Genomic DNA, 17,495 nt, shown 5'->3' on the forward strand with positions numbered 1-17,495 from the left:
TTCTTTCACCGAGTCTGTGTAGGAGACTAAATAAAAACAAACATTCTGGTTTAGTTAGTAATTCAAATTTTATTGTGTTTAGTTTTATTTGTAATATTTTCCAGATGTTCTCATCTTTGAATATGAGGGGCCAGATGTCGATCAGACTCGTTTACTTTTGCTGATGAAAGTTACAGGGCCAGCAGTGATTGTCTGAAAGAGCAAGAAAGAAGAGAGTGAAAAAAACAGCATAAGAAATCACAGCATGCCTTGTAACACCAAATCCCTCAAATTTACAGCAGTCATAATTAAAGCCACTGACGTCGACCATTTCATCGCCATGGATCTCTCGGACAGAGGTGAACTTCTCATTCTCAGTGATCAGTTTCCCATCCTCCTCTCTGACAGTGCACTGGTAAAAACAAACAAACAAACAAACAAAGGCAGAGGTTCAGACACTGATTGCTAAACTAAAGGTTTGAGTAACCAGACTAGAACATTTTAAAACATGGGTTTAAATGTGCACAATTCTTGTGATGCTTATTTAAAATTGACAGAAAAAACAACATAATTACATTCAAACATGTTCAATTTTAGACATTAAAGACACAAATCTCTCCTGTTTTACTGATAAAGAACAAGTACAAGACTGACATTTGTTGTTTCTTTTTTGCAGGTCTTTTATGCATCAGTTCAGAATTTTATTCATGACTTGGATTCTTTCACTGAAGATGAGCTCTGCACTGCTGTTGCCATCATATATGAAGTATATATAAAAGAGGCTGTAGCCCCACACGAATACTGAATGGTCAAACTTTTTTTTTTATATGTATGAAGGGTCTTTGAGTCTTAAATTACCTTAACCTTTCTGCCATCCACAGTGGTCATCTCTGTCTCTTTGCCGATGCTGAATGAGTGGACTTTAGTGAAGGCTGGAGTCTTCATTGTGAAGGTAAAGTCTTTCCCATTCTGCTCGATCACTATTACCGGTTTAACTTCCTTACGCATTTTCACAATCATTGCAGGCGCACCTGAAAAAAAAGAGTTGCGTCATGCATAAATAGGCAAATCAACCCTTTTAATTTCATCATAACCTCACCAACTTCTTTCAGGAACTCCTCGAGATTTTCCTCAAAATACACTTTCCAGGTGCCAGTAAAGTCCATGCCTGCTGGTTGTGTTGCTGGTCTGAGGACGTTTGTTGTTCTTGTTGTCATAATCCCATCACCCACGCTGCTGGTTGGCATGTTGGGGACTTCAAATTCCCTGTTATTTGGACTGAAATTTCCAGTAAGAGGCACGATAGGATGACTTTTCTGTTTATTTAGGAGTCCTTATTCACAGAATGTACTAACATATTTAAAGGTCATGTACTGCATTGTTGTCCTAAAAGATAGTCAGGTACCATTTGTACACTGAATCTACTTGTTGTATTGGTTGTTGTAATCCCTTCCTAATTAAAGTGCAATGTTTGAGGATGAAATCCAGCCTTCCCTCATGGTTTCTATCTCCCAGTTAGAGAATAAAGAAGCAAGAAAAACCTTGGTCATTGTTCATAAGCATGTGACCAGACAAACTTCAAACAATGTGAGGCTATTCTCATGGTCTTTATACAGGTGTCAATTTAAATATATGTTCTTTTATTCATAGACCAGATCACAAAATATTATCACTGAAATTTGACAATGACAAAATCTTTATTTCGGACTGGACTTTAAGTTTTTCTTCATTTGACAAACACATATGACTTCAACACATTTTTTTTCACAAAAAGCGAAACATTTTAAGGCAGCAAAAGCTCAGGCAGTTCAGTGCTGTACAGTGCACAGATGAAACGTCGACTCAGTCTCTTTAACTTCACAGATATGAGGAGATATGTCCACAAACTTCATTACCGTGGGAATGTTTTACTACTGAAGCTCTGATTCAAAACACGTTAACTTACAAAACTACAAAACAGTCATGCTATAAACACATTACTGTGCAGAACATGGAGGACAGAAGGCATCTGTTAATACTGTGCCGTGGTGCAGTCCCTGAGAAAATCAATCATCAGTCAAGCAGAGATGTTAAATACAGTGCTACTGTCCTCTGACCTTGGTCAAACTATGTTTGCATTTTATTTGAACGTCCTTGAAGTTATCCTTTCACCTAATACTTAATAGCACAGCATACCTGGAGACACCTGGATATGTGAGTTACAGGACACGACCAGAACAAAAAGTGCGAAAATGTGGCTCAAATCAAATAGATAAAACATTTATTTATTTGTTTTTAATAAGTGGCTGCTCTGCTGTGTTTAAAGCATGTGGTAATATTTCTGACTATGTCAGTGGGTGGTCATAGTTTGAATTTGACAGCAACACTAGTATTTAGCCATGCTAGCAGCTCGGTGAGGCTACGTTTAGGCCCAGCGGTGCTTTGAGTCAACATGCTAACACGGTGACAACACACATCAGCACACATTAGCATTACGTTTCTCCATTTAGTAAGTTAGCATGCTAGCTATTGCTAATTAGTGCCACAGGCTGATAAGGTTATTCATTTTGCAGGTATTTGGTGGAAAATGTAAACATGGCGCTACAGGAAAGAAATAATAAACTAATGTCAACAAAATGAATCCAGACTTTCCTTCAATAGATGGGTGCAGCAAACCTCATTGAAAACCATCCCAAACAGATTTTACTCAACAATGTGCACATGATGTTTAGTGTATTATTTATTATTATTTAATATGTGTGCAGTCTTAGTTAATGTTCATGAATCCCTCCAACAGTTGTAGCATCTGTTCACTCAAAATGATGAAAATCAGTGCTGACAATGAAAAGTAAATAAATGTATTTTCCAAATTTGATGACAGTCCATCCAATAGACATTTTAATCTGGAGCGGTGGCTCTAACCCGACTAAAAACAAACTGAGAACCATGCTAGCTGCACTTTGAGGCTCTCCTCAGGTTCAGCAGCAGCAATTTGAATGTAAGCATGTTTGCATGTTAGAAATCATCCTCAGGGGACCATGCATTGTTGAGATATTTCAGTTTGAACCAAAGCTGCACTACTGACACGTGGAGCTGTCCAGTTACAGTGGCTGAAAACAAGGCTCCCTGTTAGTTAAACTGTGGCACATGTCTTCTGCAGTTTCTTTCTTTCTCTGTCCAACAAACTTTATACATCAAAACTGATCTCTGTGATAAACTAATACTGACTGCACAATACTTGGTTCCTTATACTGTGCTTTGACAGGCTAAACTACACCCATCTCATAGATTCTTAAAACAAAAGTTTTTCTGTACAATTTGATCAAGATAAGACACAATGTGGGCACTTTGTTCACTTCAGTCATAAAATTCTGTAACAGCAAATGGGCAGTGCTCCATGCTTTGGTAATATGTGTGATAAAAATAACCTCTAACCTCTGAAAAAGCCCCATTCAAGGTAACAGACAAACCATTACCACCAGGGTATCACAAAAAATTAATAAGAAGAAAAATAATAATACTGATACATAAATATGTTCCCATTCATTCAGGGACCTTCACTTTTTGGATGCAACAGATGAAGAAGAGAGCAGAATCCATCCTCTGCATTCAAGTGCTGTAAAAACGAGCTCCATCATGAGAGGAAGGCTCCGTCCTCGTCCTGTTCTTAGTTTGGACCGGGGTCACTAAAGCAGCGTGATAGTTTCAGTGGGTCCTGCTCTTCCTGTTCGTCTGGCGCTTTTTCCCTCGGCTCGGCGTTGCCTTTGTCTCGCAGTGTACGTCTCTGACTGGGCCTCTGGGATGATTCACTCAACAGGCTGATGGCATCGGGAGGTCTGGGAGTTAGTTGAACAGTCTGGCCTCTGGGACTCTCACTGTCGTCGTAGGTGTAAACCTGGTGTTCTGGGACGCAGACACAGTAATAATGACATGTTAGCCCCGAAATGTCTTCGAAAAGCATGGAAGCCTTGGTCGCCTCTAGTTCTATATTGTCAGCTTGGAGCATCTCTGACTTAAATGCAACTAGTTGGCAAATAAATAAATGCATATTGAATATAAAACTATTTTTTTATTTAGTGTGGATCAGCGAAGGCTGTAAACACATCTACATGAGTGAAAACCTTTAACTTTTGATCTCTCAATACAGCTGTGCAAAGCCAGCAGGCCAATGCAGTCAGTAAATACTACATATGTGTATGTGTCTGATTAAATCCTCGAAATGAATCCTGATAACTTTCAGTTCGCCTCTTGCTGTGCTCTGGGGTGGATGCAATATTATCACATCACATGAACTAAAGTACTGCTTAACAATTTTGAGGTATTATGAGATATACCAACTTCCTACTCTCTAAAATAGTCTGAAAAACTTTTTTCCTCATGTGCATTGAAGATTAGGGAAAACAAATTTGTATATCCTCTTAAACTGACCTGATTCAAAGCAGACCTTTCTTGCAGGTGGTGTTTCCTGACGGTTTGCAGGAACTGTGAGGTAGTGACTCATCTGTGAATAAAGCACATTTATCCGTAGGTTTAGTAGGAAATTGGTGAAATGCAAACGTGTTTCCAAATTCACAAACAGAATCACAGTCAGTGTAACAACTCACCCTCCTCTCCATCTCCACTCTCTGCCTCCTGAAACGAATCTCGCTCATATTGTCTTCAAACCGGTCCAACATCAGGTCGTGTCGGCTGTAGGAACGAAGCTGAAGAGCAAAAACATTTATGTTGTTATATCTATCTTTTTTCTATTTCTTTGAAAGCAATATGCAGTGTATTTCCTACATGTGTGTTGTGCATCAGGGTGGACGTCACAGTAAGCGTTATGTTTGCTGCCTTAAAGAACAGCAGACTTAAACATCAAAATGCCCCCCTCTCTGTCTAAAACAGGCTATAAACACCCGGCTCTAGCCTCTCCTACCCTCTGTCTTGTCTTTTGTAGATTAGCTCGAAGGATCTTCCTGATCTCCTCCTCACGACTCTTTGAGATGCTCGGTATGGCGCGTTGTTTGGTCAGCCCTCTTTGCTGGGTGTTCCTGCAGGGACACATAAATAACTGGTATGAATGTTTATAAACAGAAACAATTTAAAACATAAGTAAAAGTCTAACAGGCTGTTATCTCAGTCTCTTAACGCAGGCTCCTGAAAATAAATATATCAGAACATTTTACACATTCTGCTCTGGTGACTGATACTCACTGCAAGGAGATGGACGACACAATCGTCGGCAGCTTGGCGGCGCTCCCGCTCTCCACCAGCATCATGGCTTGTTTCATCTCCATCTTGTTGTAGAAGGAGATGAGCTGAGGCTCAGAGGAACGGTCACCTACGATCAGCCACTTCTTCACATAGGACTTGTTGAAGCGGTTCAGTCTGATTATGACAGGAAGATCATAAGATAGATGAGTTTTTGTTTAACAGAACACGTGCATCCTGTTCTTATCTATGTTGAAATTACTAATAAATTATAGTAAAGATACTATACAAATGCACACGTAGTATATAACATAAGGAGGGATGCAAAATTCCTGGCAACCCTGATTATCCACTAGATGTCAGAACATTAGGAATCACTCTTAATTGAGTGCTATTTTGTTAATAATGTGTAGACATCCCAAATGTTGCAGTTGCTAGAGTATATTTTAACAGCCTTATCTACTTAATTACATAATAAAACATCCTAATTTATTAGTTGAGTATGTTCTCTATTAGGAATCTGCAAAGGTATCCTAAAAACGTAGTGGAGTAAAATTAAAAGTACCATAAAACTGAAATGTAGTTTCTTCACCACCACTAAAAAGCTTTTCCTTTGTGATTTTCCTGATAAGAGAAAGTAAGAGATCAGACATGTTAGGAAAGTCATACTTGTCTTTCCAGTGATGGTGTCCATAGTGTCCACAGATGTCTTCAATTCCTGTGAGGAGATGATCCAGAAACTAAAGACAAAAATAAAAACAGAAAGGTTAGTTTCTCTTATAGCTTGTACATTAATGTAAAACTGCCACTCACACATCTTATCAATGCTTTTTCTATTAAAAAGAGAGTTTTGACACCTGTGTGTGAATCTCTTCGTTAATTGATTCTTTGCTCTCCTTCTTCTTCTTCACTGCGAGCAGCTCCACCAGAGGCCTGATTGTCATTCCCTGAAACAGAAGTTTAGATCATACCCCCGAAACATAAAAATAAAAAAAGAATTCACTTATCTCTGATCTCAATCACAAATTGCCTTCTGTTTGTTTTAGCCTTTTAAAAACCTGCTCACCTGCACAAACACGGTGAAGAAGATCACAGTGATGATGGCGGTGAGGAACATGTCCTTCATCTTGCTCTTGGTCAGCACAAACCCCAGTGAGAAGGCTATGGCACCTCGCAGGCCACCGTAGGCCACGATGAACTGGTCCTTTTTGGTCAACTTCACTATACGAAATTTATTAATGATGTAGGTGAGACCAGTCACTCCTGAAACATTCAGGAAACAACGTGTTTGAGATTTTAAGAAGATGAAGGAGATGAGCAACAATCAGACTCTATAATCTCAGCACAACTTAACTGTATAAACATACAGTATTCATATCTTTACAGTTCAACTGACCTGTGCCTTATTATGCACATTACATACACATGTACACTATGTAGATTAAATCTTAAATCCTACTGATGCGTCAGTGTATTAATTTTTTTATGACAGTTCTAATTTTGGTGATATCTCCACTTTGGATATTTTTCTTTATGTCACTTGAGTTGCTGTAGCATGTGAATTTCCTCAGTGCCGGATCAATAAAGTAATATTTTATCTTATCTTCACCAAGTGACCGAAGTACAGAGTTAAATTGTCTCCTAGGGGCGTCACTTCAACACACTGTCTCCCTTTGATTTAAATGCCATAAACCATTCATGTGAATTATGTGGACACTGTGGACCATATTTACAGCATTTTATCTTTGCTCTGTTGTTTGTGTCTCCACCTGGTGTTTAGAGAGGTTAGACGGCTGAGAAACTGACCCAGGACTCTCGACACTAAACAAAGGATGATGGTGAAAATGACAAATGTCCAGTTCCAGGAGTGAGGACCCTCCACCGTGGAAACACCGAGGAAGATGAAGATGAGCGTCTCGCTCACGCTGCTCCACATCTTCAGGAAGTATTTGACGGTGGTGTACGACTTGTGGGAGATGTTGGCCTCCACGTACGGCCTCATCATCACGCCACACGCTATCAACCTGTTTTGGGACGGGAAGGAAATCTAGCTAATTTTACCTTTCTTGTGTTTGATCTACTGTTATAGGATGATTGTGCATCACTGACTCAGATTTACTAAGGACTCAGACAGAGCCTTCAACTTACGACATGATCCCTGACAGGTGGAAGACTTCCGCAGAGAGGTAGGCCATGTAGCTGTAGAGAAAGACAAACAGCGGCTCGATGACACGAGTGTGAGAGGTGAAGCGGGAAGTGAAGGCACCCAGGATACCGTAGAAGGCTCCCACCATGATGCCTCCCAGTGAAACCACAAAGAAACAGACCACGCCGAGGACGGCGTCACCTGCAGTCACAGTCCCTTCGTGTAAAAACTCCTCAAACAGATGATACAGAACCTGCACAGAGAGGAACAGAGAAAGCGTTTGGTACATTTGGTACAACAGGCTGGTTTTAGAGCTATTACTGATTAAATGTGTCTCTTTCAGGACACAGGCCCCACTGATTTCAAAAGTTGCACTACCTGAGAAAAAGACTGAAAATGTTTAAATCTGTTTTAAGTAAAAGTATCTGCCTAAACTACCATGAACTACTACACTTATCTACCATATGTAATGTGGGAGAAGCAAAAACAACTGTAGTTAGCTTCGTTTTTATTCTCATACATCTTATTGTTTTCTGTTTCATCTGTAAAAAATTTCCAAAAGTCTTTGTTTTTGAAAATGGCTGTATAAATAAATAATGTTATTATTTTTTTCATTGTGCAGCTCTGGTTAGAACTGTTAGTGACTGAACCTCGAGTGCAAATGGCTCCTTACCACCTTAACCACAACCTATATTACAAATCCAAAAATATAAACCAATAAAAGCATCATAACTATTGGTTGTAGCAGCAAAAGCAGCAGCATCTGAAAGACTCCATATAAGAGCAGAAACCAACTGAGCATCGATATAATCTCACGGACAATTACTCCTGCCCTGTACTATATTATTTTATTTAGTATTTTGACGTAATTTAATCTGAGAAACAGGAAATTCACATAGGTCTATCGTGTCATTTCTTTCAGCTTTTTGTAGTTGTTCTGTGAAGTAAAGAAGCTATGAGTTTATTTTTATTAGCTTTATTAGATTTTTATTTGCTGCATTCTCTCTTTTAAACCTCTTTATTATCTTGATAATATATTAAGAAAAAATATATGAATAAAACTTATAGATTAATGTGATGAGATGAATTTCGTTGCCTGTTTTGCAACCAGAAGAAACAGGAATAAACACAACAACACAGTTCGAAATCACCTCCTCTCACTCACCACAGTAACGGCATCATTGAGAAGAGACTCTCCAAACACGAGGATGTGCAGCAGCTCGTTGATGTGGATTTCCTCGAACACGGCCAGGACCGCAACGGGGTCCACAGCTGAGATGATGGAGCCGAACAGGAGGCAGGACAGCAGGTCTACATCGCTGAGCTGAGCTCCCTCGATCTGACACACGCCATACATCACCCCGCCAATGAAGAAGGCGTTCCACAGTGTACCCACCACAGCGAACACCAGGATGGTTCCCAGGTTCTCTGTGAAGGGCCGGATGGGCAGGAAGTAGCCAGCATCGAGGATGATGGGAGGCAGCAGGTAGAAGAAGAAGAGCTGCTTGTCGAGGACGGGAGGTTTCTCGTTGATGGCCTTGAGGATGCCACCTATCAGCAGACCGACGACAATCAGCAGACAGCTCTCTGGGACGATGTGTGAAAGTCTGGGAATAATGTGAAAACCTACAGAGAGAGAGGATTTAAAAGCATCATTGAGTGAACTCCAATTTATCAAAGTGCTCAAAGAACACCTCTGCACTGTCATTGTACCATGTATCATCTTCCCTGAGCCAAGAGGTTAGAGGAGAGCTCCTCTGAGGAGGTGCTAAGGCCACATGTTGAGAAGAATCACCATAATTCCTGTCATCATTTACATCTTACTCTTTCCCAAATGGCACAATGCCAAAACCAGAATCATTAGAAGGTTCAGATGAGTCAAACTAATCCCTGCTGTCATTAACCTCCTGGTCTAAAAGGATGTTTGTATCCATAATCATCTATATTGATCCATGTAGTGAAAATTAAGGTATTTATACTTTTGGTCATCGTCCAGCCCCAATGTGCTCTGGACAATGTTGAACAGCATAATTTACAAAGACTCATCATCAAAATGCTGTAAACATAATGATGACAGTACAGAAACCTGATACAGTGGATCCACACGGTCCTGAGATTTCTCCCTGTTCTTCACAATGTGCCTTGACATTTAGTCTGTCTGTCATGTGAGAGACAGAAATGGGATCCAGGCTGCTGTAATCCACATTTCCTGCAGTGCTGCATGCAGTCAGTGGATTTGTATTTGCAGCTGCCCTCCACCCTCCACCCTCCACCCTCCTCTCTTCTCTGCTTCCTGCACACTGGGATCTTTGTTATCGAGCACTGCATTGGGACAGGAAGTCGGACAGGCCCTCGGAAACAACAGCTGGACGAACTGATAAGATACCACAGAGCTTCACTCTGCAACACCACAACCTGGTGTTTTGGCATTCAACATGCTGTCATTGTGGATTATATCACAACAATAACAAAAAAAAGACAAGGTGTGTGGTAGAATCATGTGTTTTGAAATGTCACATGGCCTCATTGTAATGATGGCGGTAGCTACAGACACTGAGGTCACGTCCACAACATTTCTACCTGATTTAATGACATTTGTTTAACCACAGCTTAAACCACTGATCAATCAGTTTAGCAACAGAAAAAAGCAACAATTATGATGATTAATTATAGTTAGTTTGAATCATTTCTAGGCCAAAAAGATCTCTGGTTCTAACTTCTCAAAAACAAATATTGGCTGGTGAAACAAACAATTTAACTTTAATAATTCAGGTTTTCAGGGGCAGGTTTGATTTCTGATATTTCATTTGCAAATAATACAACAATTAAGAGGCATACTCCTACTCACAATAAAATATAATTAAGACATATGGAGAGGCCGAACAATGCATTTTGTGATTGCAACACATCAAATTCCCCATCCCTAGAAATAAATCAATTAAATCAGCAGCAGATTTATAGTTTTATAATAATGTTAATAATAACTGTTCATTCTGTAATGACTGACTGTAAGCCAAGATAAAAAACTTAAACAGGATGTTATAGTATTGTTAGCTGATTTTAATTATCAGTAAGAAGTTGCAACCTTAAAAACATTCATGTACAGTTGAGTAATAAAAGCTGAAATTTGAGGGTAAATTAAAGGCTCTCAGGAGGAGAAACTTTGTAGTCAGGTCCTATTTTTAGATAAACACAAACATTAATTTGGTATTTTGATGCAGTAATTTCCTTCCTTATATGGAAACTATTTTACTGAGTTTTTTAGGTGTGGTCTGATTTAAGCAACAGATTCCACATCATTTATAATTTATTGTTATTATCTTAAAGTTCATTAAAACACACTGACAGTAGGAACACACTGCTGCTACAACTACAATACAGCTTCAAATGACACCCCTAAGAAGATTTGAGATAAAAAGTGTCCTATAGCCCACAGCTTAGTCTCTAAACTATAGCCCACAGCTTAGTCTCTAAACATACAGTGTGTTTAGAGACTAAGACTAGTCTCTTTAACTAGTCCAAACAAACTATGACACTAACCATTTGCCTCAACAACAGATGCTCACACCATCCGTCCAGAAATAGGTGCAGTGTGTGGGAACATGATCTGCAGACTATGAGCACGGGTAAGAGGAATATCCCATCATATTTCTTAGTTAGAGCAGGGGTGTAGCGAAATAATACAAGTACGTAGGACAGCAGGAGACTCTGGGCTTATCTGTTTATAGTTCCAACATGAATTTACTTGTAATTACAGTAAGTAATTAGACTCCTGTATCCTTGAAGATAGAGTGTGTAACTTGTATTTGTATGTCATTGTGTAGCCTCTGTATAGATCCAACACAGGAGCATAAATCAAGTTGTATTCCAATGATCTTTTGGAGCGGTCGGGTAAAGTCCAATGCTCAGTTCGCTTTTCTACCAGAACAAACTCTTCTGAAGTGGTCAGTTTGTGGAGGACATGTGATGAGACCTTGTCTCAAATACAAGATGTACTCGTATGGTTTGTTGGTGGTCTTCACTGGATTAGTGTATTTACAAGATGTTTTTATGATCTACTTTCCAATTTCTGTTGGCTACACTATTGTTCCATGTTGCAAAACAACATTTCTCTCTCTGGATATTCACACGGATGTATTAACAGGGATCTGATTCACATCAGTGTATCCTGCTTGGCCTGGCTCATTTCCTCGGTTTACTTTCTAACTATTCACACATTTATAGTAGTGACAAACTTTTTTCTCTGTGTGAAAAAAACTCACAATGAGGGAACTGATCCAGCGATGATTAAACTAACTGAAGGTTTAAATTTCCCTGTTATTATGAGACAGAGGTCTGATTATCTGACCTCTGTAGCTGCCCCTTATCACGGTTTGAAGCTCAGCTACATTAGCTGTTACTTGCATAACAATTACCAACCCAAGTGCACTTTGTAAGTGATGCAGCCACCATGAAGGAGAAGTCAAATTCAATAACACTGTGCTCATTGTTTCAAGCGCTGCAGCGAAGCATTATTTTAATGAATGCACTTTTATACTAAGAACTGTTTGATCCATAAAAGACAGGCAGCAAACGACCAGTATAGTATTGCACAAGCTGAGATGTTGTCTTCAAATTTCATGTCCAGAACATTAAGCAAATGACAACCACAAAAACCAATAAATACTTCACAGACACGTCTGTAGTGGAAACTGACTGATAACTCCTGCACTGTTTGAATAGTTGCAGGTTTATTTAATGTTATATTTGTATTTTATATTTCAGTCACTTGAGGAGCTGAAGTATATGTAGGTTATAGTACTGTACATTGTTGGGGCCTCCTTCAGCCTGGATCTAGTTTGTTCAGTTCTCAGAAGATCAGTGAGGATTAAAGCAGTACTTTGAATTACTCACCAAGTTTCATCAGCAGGGCCAAGAGGATCCATATGGAGATCTTAAAGGGCGTCTTGACGACATCGTAGTTGAAGGACAGGACGGGGAAAACCTTTCTGGTAGTACTGTGGTTCTTGTGATCCGGGTCCTGGTTTGGGGTTCCCAGCGTGTTGTCGTTTCCCGAAACAACATCACGACTCGCGGAGACAAAAACGAGCAATAAAACGCACACGAACCCTGTTAGACAGGGTCTGGGGGCCACGGACATTTTTCAGATGGTTGAACTGCTCAGCCTCAGATCTTATGAAGATGAAGATGAGGAAGAGGATGGTGCGCCACGATGAAGCGCGCACTTTTTACGCACGGACTCCTCGGGCATCTTAAAACCACCAGAGTGTCTGAAAACCGGGACCAGCTGCAGAATAACAGTCGATGATTTATCACATGTAATAAGAAAGTCCCGGTGATCGACGGCTGCTCATTGGCCTGTTGATGAGGAGGATGATGATGATGACGCCCGAGGGTTTGTTGGAGGCTTTCTGTCCCGCTGTCTCCGCTTCACGCTTCAGTTCAAACTTGCATCAAGTCCCAGAACCCACGACGCAGAAATCTCCCTCACGTCCACTCTTTCTCTCTCTGTGGCAGCAGGAAGCCCAACACACGCTTCACCAGAGCTGAAGTGACACCTGCTGGAGCGGAGGACCACGACGACCACCAGGCTGCCTCCACAGACCGTGGACCACATCCTGTCCACATCCTGATAGATCATTGTTTAATGAACACTGAACTGCTGCCACACTGAGGGTGGTTACAGGTTCAGGTTAGTTCAGAATATACAATAATTCTGAAGAAAGGGACAAAACAACAAGTTTGACGCACTCAGCAGAGTTTATAGTATGTAAAAGTATATAAGCTGTGTATAAACTGCAGTGTCAGTGGTTTGACTCTTGTTTCCTGTTAGTCACATGAAAACACCCAAACCCCTGCGATAAGTGTACTAGTGTGCATTTGCAAAGTCAACATGAAGCCTGTTATTTTAATTTGGATTTTAACAGACTTTGGTGTTAGAGAGGGAAGTCTTCAGTTTGCAAATGTAGATACAGGATACAGTATATTGTCGACAAACAAAAACAAATAACAATTTGACTTTAATCTCAGTGTCCCTTTCCTGTCACGGAGCCTCACAGTAAAATCACTTCCCCAGTTTCATTCACATTCGTTCCGTTCAGAGTGTGCAGTCGCCCGACAGTGTCTGCTTCCCACAAAACCTTTCCACATGGTTGAAGCCTGAGAACCGCAGAACTGTTTGGACGCTGCAAAAATCACTTCGATAACTCAGTATGTATCAGTCTGCACACAGACATCAGAAACATTTTTATTTTAGAATTACAAGAAATCATCAAAATGGTTAATATGCAAATCTGTTTTAGCATCGTTTTACATTTACAGACACTGAATTAAATAAATTCTAACATAGAAAATAAAGTGATAATTCAACAAATAATGATAAACTGTGTTTCTATTGCTGCATAGTAAATAATATATACTGAATGTGGTGCTGCTCAGAATTTGGAGTCAAAATTCAAAACATGAAGCTGATAAACAAACTAATATGTAAAAACACACTAAGTCAGTGTGAAAGTGAGGTATTAATACACAACAACTATATTAGTTTTTGTGTAGCTTTAAATACAGTATGTGTTTTGTTTCAGTGTCTGTGCAAAATATTAATACACGTATCAAAGGCTGCAGCTCAAACTATACTGAGATACCTGTTGACCAATACATTGATATGCTTTATACTGTATGTTGCAGTTAAAACACAGTTTTAATGTGCAGTCCTTCTTAAAGGTAACCTGCATCATACTACAGAACTAACGTTTCTACTGGTGGCTTCAAAGTGCCTAATTTAATCTCTGAGTCTGACCATGATTCACATTTTCCACCTGGGACACACTATTTTCCTTCCATCAACACCACAAACACATTTACATTCTCCACATGCTCCATCACAAACCTTCTGCGACGTTCACGAACAAACAACCTGACGTTCAAACAATCTATGACTTCCTGGTTTTGGATTCAACACCTGAGCTACAGCTACAGGTGTGGGTTTGTTATTGATCTCAGGCGGTCTGACGTTTCATCTGGACCCTCTCCGCCATCTGTCTGATGCTGTACAGAGACACACCCATCCCCACTGTGGCCATCGTCATGGCGATGGGATCGATGAAGCTGCTCTGTGCCTGCATCCGAATCTCACCTGACATCTGTCTCTGTGGACGGTTTGGACACACACACAAAAAGACATGTTTGAAAACACACCGGCTGGACTAGAGTTTAAGTTATTTTCTATTGCTGGTTTGAATTCAGTACGAAAACTTATCACATCATGATGTTTCTTCTCTCAGCACGTTTGTAAAGACTTTATGAGTAGAGTTTAAAGCTGTTATAACATTTAACTGCATTCAACGTTATTATTAACAATTAATCCAGTCACTCTCCCTCTCATTCACCTCTGCAGAGGTGGCATAAGTAATACTCTAATCGAGTAGAAGTTGTTTACTACTTGCCTGAAAAGTACTTCCCTAACACATCTAATAATAATTTACTCAAGTACTTGCTTTGAAATCTACTCATAAAAGTACAAGAAATCTATTTCTCTAGGCATCAGTACGACTGAGTCAATGTCCAGTAAAGAGTTGATTCACACGTGTCTCATACAGAAAGTTTGGTAAACACCTCATTTGGTTAATAACACTAACAAAGCTAGTGTCTCGTCAGTGCAACAAAACTTCTAAACAGGAACTAATTTCACATTTGTTCTAAAAACTTCAAACAAACTTTCAAAAGTGAAAAAACTGAGATTTTCTTTCCATACAGTGATAAAATGATCAGATGTTTACAGTAAAGTACTGCTCTTCTTCATATTTGGGTTCATGTTTCAGCCCAGATTTACTTCAGTTCCTCTCTGTTGGTCTTTAGTCACACTTCCGTCCTTGTCAGTTGTATCTGTTTTGCCCTCATGCCTGCCTGTTCACATGCAACTTCTTCTTTTATCATGTTGCACTAACTTAACTTTCTACTTTGACTCGTAGCTTTAGGTTCCTTTGATTCCCAGCTCTTATTATTAGTAGTTCATGTCCGCCTTAAGCCTCTTTTATGTTTTACATGAATATGTAAATGACAGTGGACCTGATTTTAACAAGTGGTTGATCTATAATCAATTGTTTGGGAGTTAAAGTTGCATAAAATACATGGCCCAGTGTACTTAGTTATTTTTCCACCTCTGCATCATTCAGCCTGTTACGTGCAGCATTAGCTCTGAGATGTGGAGTGAACAGGTTATATAACGTAACCTCCTGAGATGAGCTCACTCAGCCCGCTGTAAAATATTAATTTACATGTTGTCCTAGCTCTTTTTTCATCAACAGACAGAAAATGCAGAGGAAATCTGATTATGAAAGTTTAGTATTAATGAAAATGAAGAGCAGACACTAACCTGGAGGAGATGGAAGTACCCTGGTGTCAGTCTCCCCAGTCTGATGATCATCTCTACTTCTTTCCAGATGAGTCAACAACCTACAGGAGAGGAATTAATCAACATTATCATCATCATCACTGTCCCTAAAGGTTTTATGTTGTATAGGTCAAGAAATATTAGGTTACATTACAGTTCACTTACTTGTTTTTGAAAGAAAAACTGATTTTAACACCTCAAATTGATCAGAATCACAGCACAGATATGGTTAATGTTGTAGACAACTCGTTTAGCTTGAAACATCTGTTTCATTTTGACTTTTGACCTCTCAAAACAAACAATATCTACTTGTCAGACACATCAATGAGCTGTTTGGAGTTCAACCAAATGTTGATTTTACCATCTTTTAGGTCTAAAAGGATCAAACTACAACTCAAACATAAAATAAATATAATTTATGTTTCACCTTCCTTTTTATGCCATTTCTCATAAACCTTCATAAACCTTGACCTCTTTTGGACGAACATGCAATGTTGCTTTCTTCATTTAGTTTACCAGCAGATAATGTGGAGATAACTAGACGGAGAACTTTGTCTCTGCAAACCAAAAATGTTTTGCAATTTACTTTTTGAAAAGCAAGAATTACAGAAGTGTTTGCAATGAGCATCACTAGATTCAAAATGGTCTCTGCAACTGTTAGTCATGCTTTTCAAAAACGGTAAATTATTTTAATGTATTCAAACACCATCAATCATCTACGTAAAACAAAGTCTCTCTCACAGTTTGAAGACAACAGGTTCTCTGGGAGATGGTGAGCAGCATCCACTTTCACCTTCAGCTTCATCCACGGCTGCAGCGGCTCGACACCATGTGAATCCCCTCAGTAACCTGAACAAACAGCACCAGTCTGTCGAACTGAAGAGGCTCCAGTGCACGCATAGTCTTTTGTACAGTGCGAACATCCCAGTCAGACGGGCTCAACGCGCACCCTGCATGAGTGCACGAAAAGCCCCGGCCTGTCAGAGACGATTTGGTCATTCAGGCAGCAAACTGGGTGAGAGAAGAAAGAGAAGAAGTGGCTCTATGCAGCATGCTGCACGCTTGAAGGGACATGTGTGTTAATGTGCTGCAGTGACTTATGTAACTGATAAACACTAAAGAGAAAATACTTTTCAACAATCCTAAATAAACCTGCTGAGTATAAAACTGGACATACACTGTAACTTTTGACAGAAGTGGTGACTTCTCTTCTTTATTTGGCAGCTATTCGGTCGTCACAGTACATAAAGCCTGTTTTATGATGTCACATTGATGGTTCATGGTCTCCACTGGTCCTATCAACACAGCACAGAGTAAATGCATAAACAACTGTTCCACTGCTTACAAGATACAAAGGCCAACATTTATCTGCAGCTGAGTGTTTGTGTGTTTCTCTCTCTAACGGGTTGGGAGGTGGACTGGACCACAACATGCTGATTGTGCATGTCAAGTGACTTCATGTCTGCAACTGCTGCCATTGAATAAATATTGAAGGTTTGTGTTAGTGAAAAGGTGAAATTGTGCTGTAGCTGGATTACTGAATGGTTCTACTGAGCACTGGTGACGCAACGAGAAAGGTCAGGGGTCCCCAGAGTCAGATCCTACATGTGGAATCGCTGTTTTATTTTTCTATATTTGTTTGGCCACAACAGTCATTATTAAGAGCAGGAAATAAAAGATGAATAAATTCAAAGATGGAAGAAGACAGAAAGCTGTGCCATATCCAAAAGCACTGGGAGTATCCTGCCTATGATATGAAGGATAAAAAAACCCAAAACCAGGAAGTCATATAGTTATTGTTTAACT

General features: G+C 39.7%; 2 protein-coding genes and 1 long non-coding RNA gene across 3 annotated transcripts; all 3 read right to left on the bottom strand.

The window, feature by feature from the left end:
- Window positions 1–60: 60 nt before the first annotated feature.
- On the bottom strand, window positions 61–1,145 carry LOC113154846 (fatty acid-binding protein, liver-like). The gene is made up of 4 exons (XM_026349250.1): window positions 1,079–1,145; window positions 838–1,010; window positions 302–391; window positions 61–192 (listed from the first exon to the last, which is right to left on the bottom strand). Exons 1-4 carry the CDS (start codon window positions 1,143–1,145, stop codon window positions 142–144), a joined length of 381 nt encoding a protein of 126 aa, XP_026205035.1. The 3' UTR covers window positions 61–141.
- A 512-nt stretch (window positions 1,146–1,657) lies between these two features.
- On the bottom strand, window positions 1,658–12,894 carry LOC113154216 (Na(+)/H(+) exchanger beta-like). The gene is made up of 12 exons (XM_026348278.1): window positions 12,191–12,894; window positions 8,463–8,923; window positions 7,300–7,550; window positions 6,958–7,175; window positions 6,218–6,414; window positions 6,009–6,098; window positions 5,821–5,891; window positions 5,155–5,328; window positions 4,877–4,991; window positions 4,563–4,661; window positions 4,387–4,459; window positions 1,658–3,861 (listed from the first exon to the last, which is right to left on the bottom strand). The coding sequence occupies exons 1-12, from the start codon at window positions 12,435–12,437 to the stop codon at window positions 3,626–3,628; spliced, it is 2,232 nt and encodes a 743-aa protein (XP_026204063.1). The 5' UTR covers window positions 12,438–12,894; the 3' UTR covers window positions 1,658–3,625.
- An 810-nt stretch (window positions 12,895–13,704) lies between these two features.
- LOC113154217 lies at window positions 13,705–16,573 on the bottom strand. The gene is made up of 3 exons (XR_003298015.1): window positions 16,431–16,573; window positions 15,672–15,751; window positions 13,705–14,445 (listed from the first exon to the last, which is right to left on the bottom strand). It is a non-coding gene; the product is annotated as an uncharacterized LOC113154217 (long non-coding RNA).
- Window positions 16,574–17,495: the final 922 nt, after the last annotated feature.

Source organism: Anabas testudineus, chromosome 11 (assembly GCF_900324465.2).
Source record: "Anabas testudineus chromosome 11, fAnaTes1.2, whole genome shotgun sequence".
NCBI lineage: Eukaryota > Metazoa > Chordata > Actinopteri > Anabantiformes > Anabantidae > Anabas > Anabas testudineus.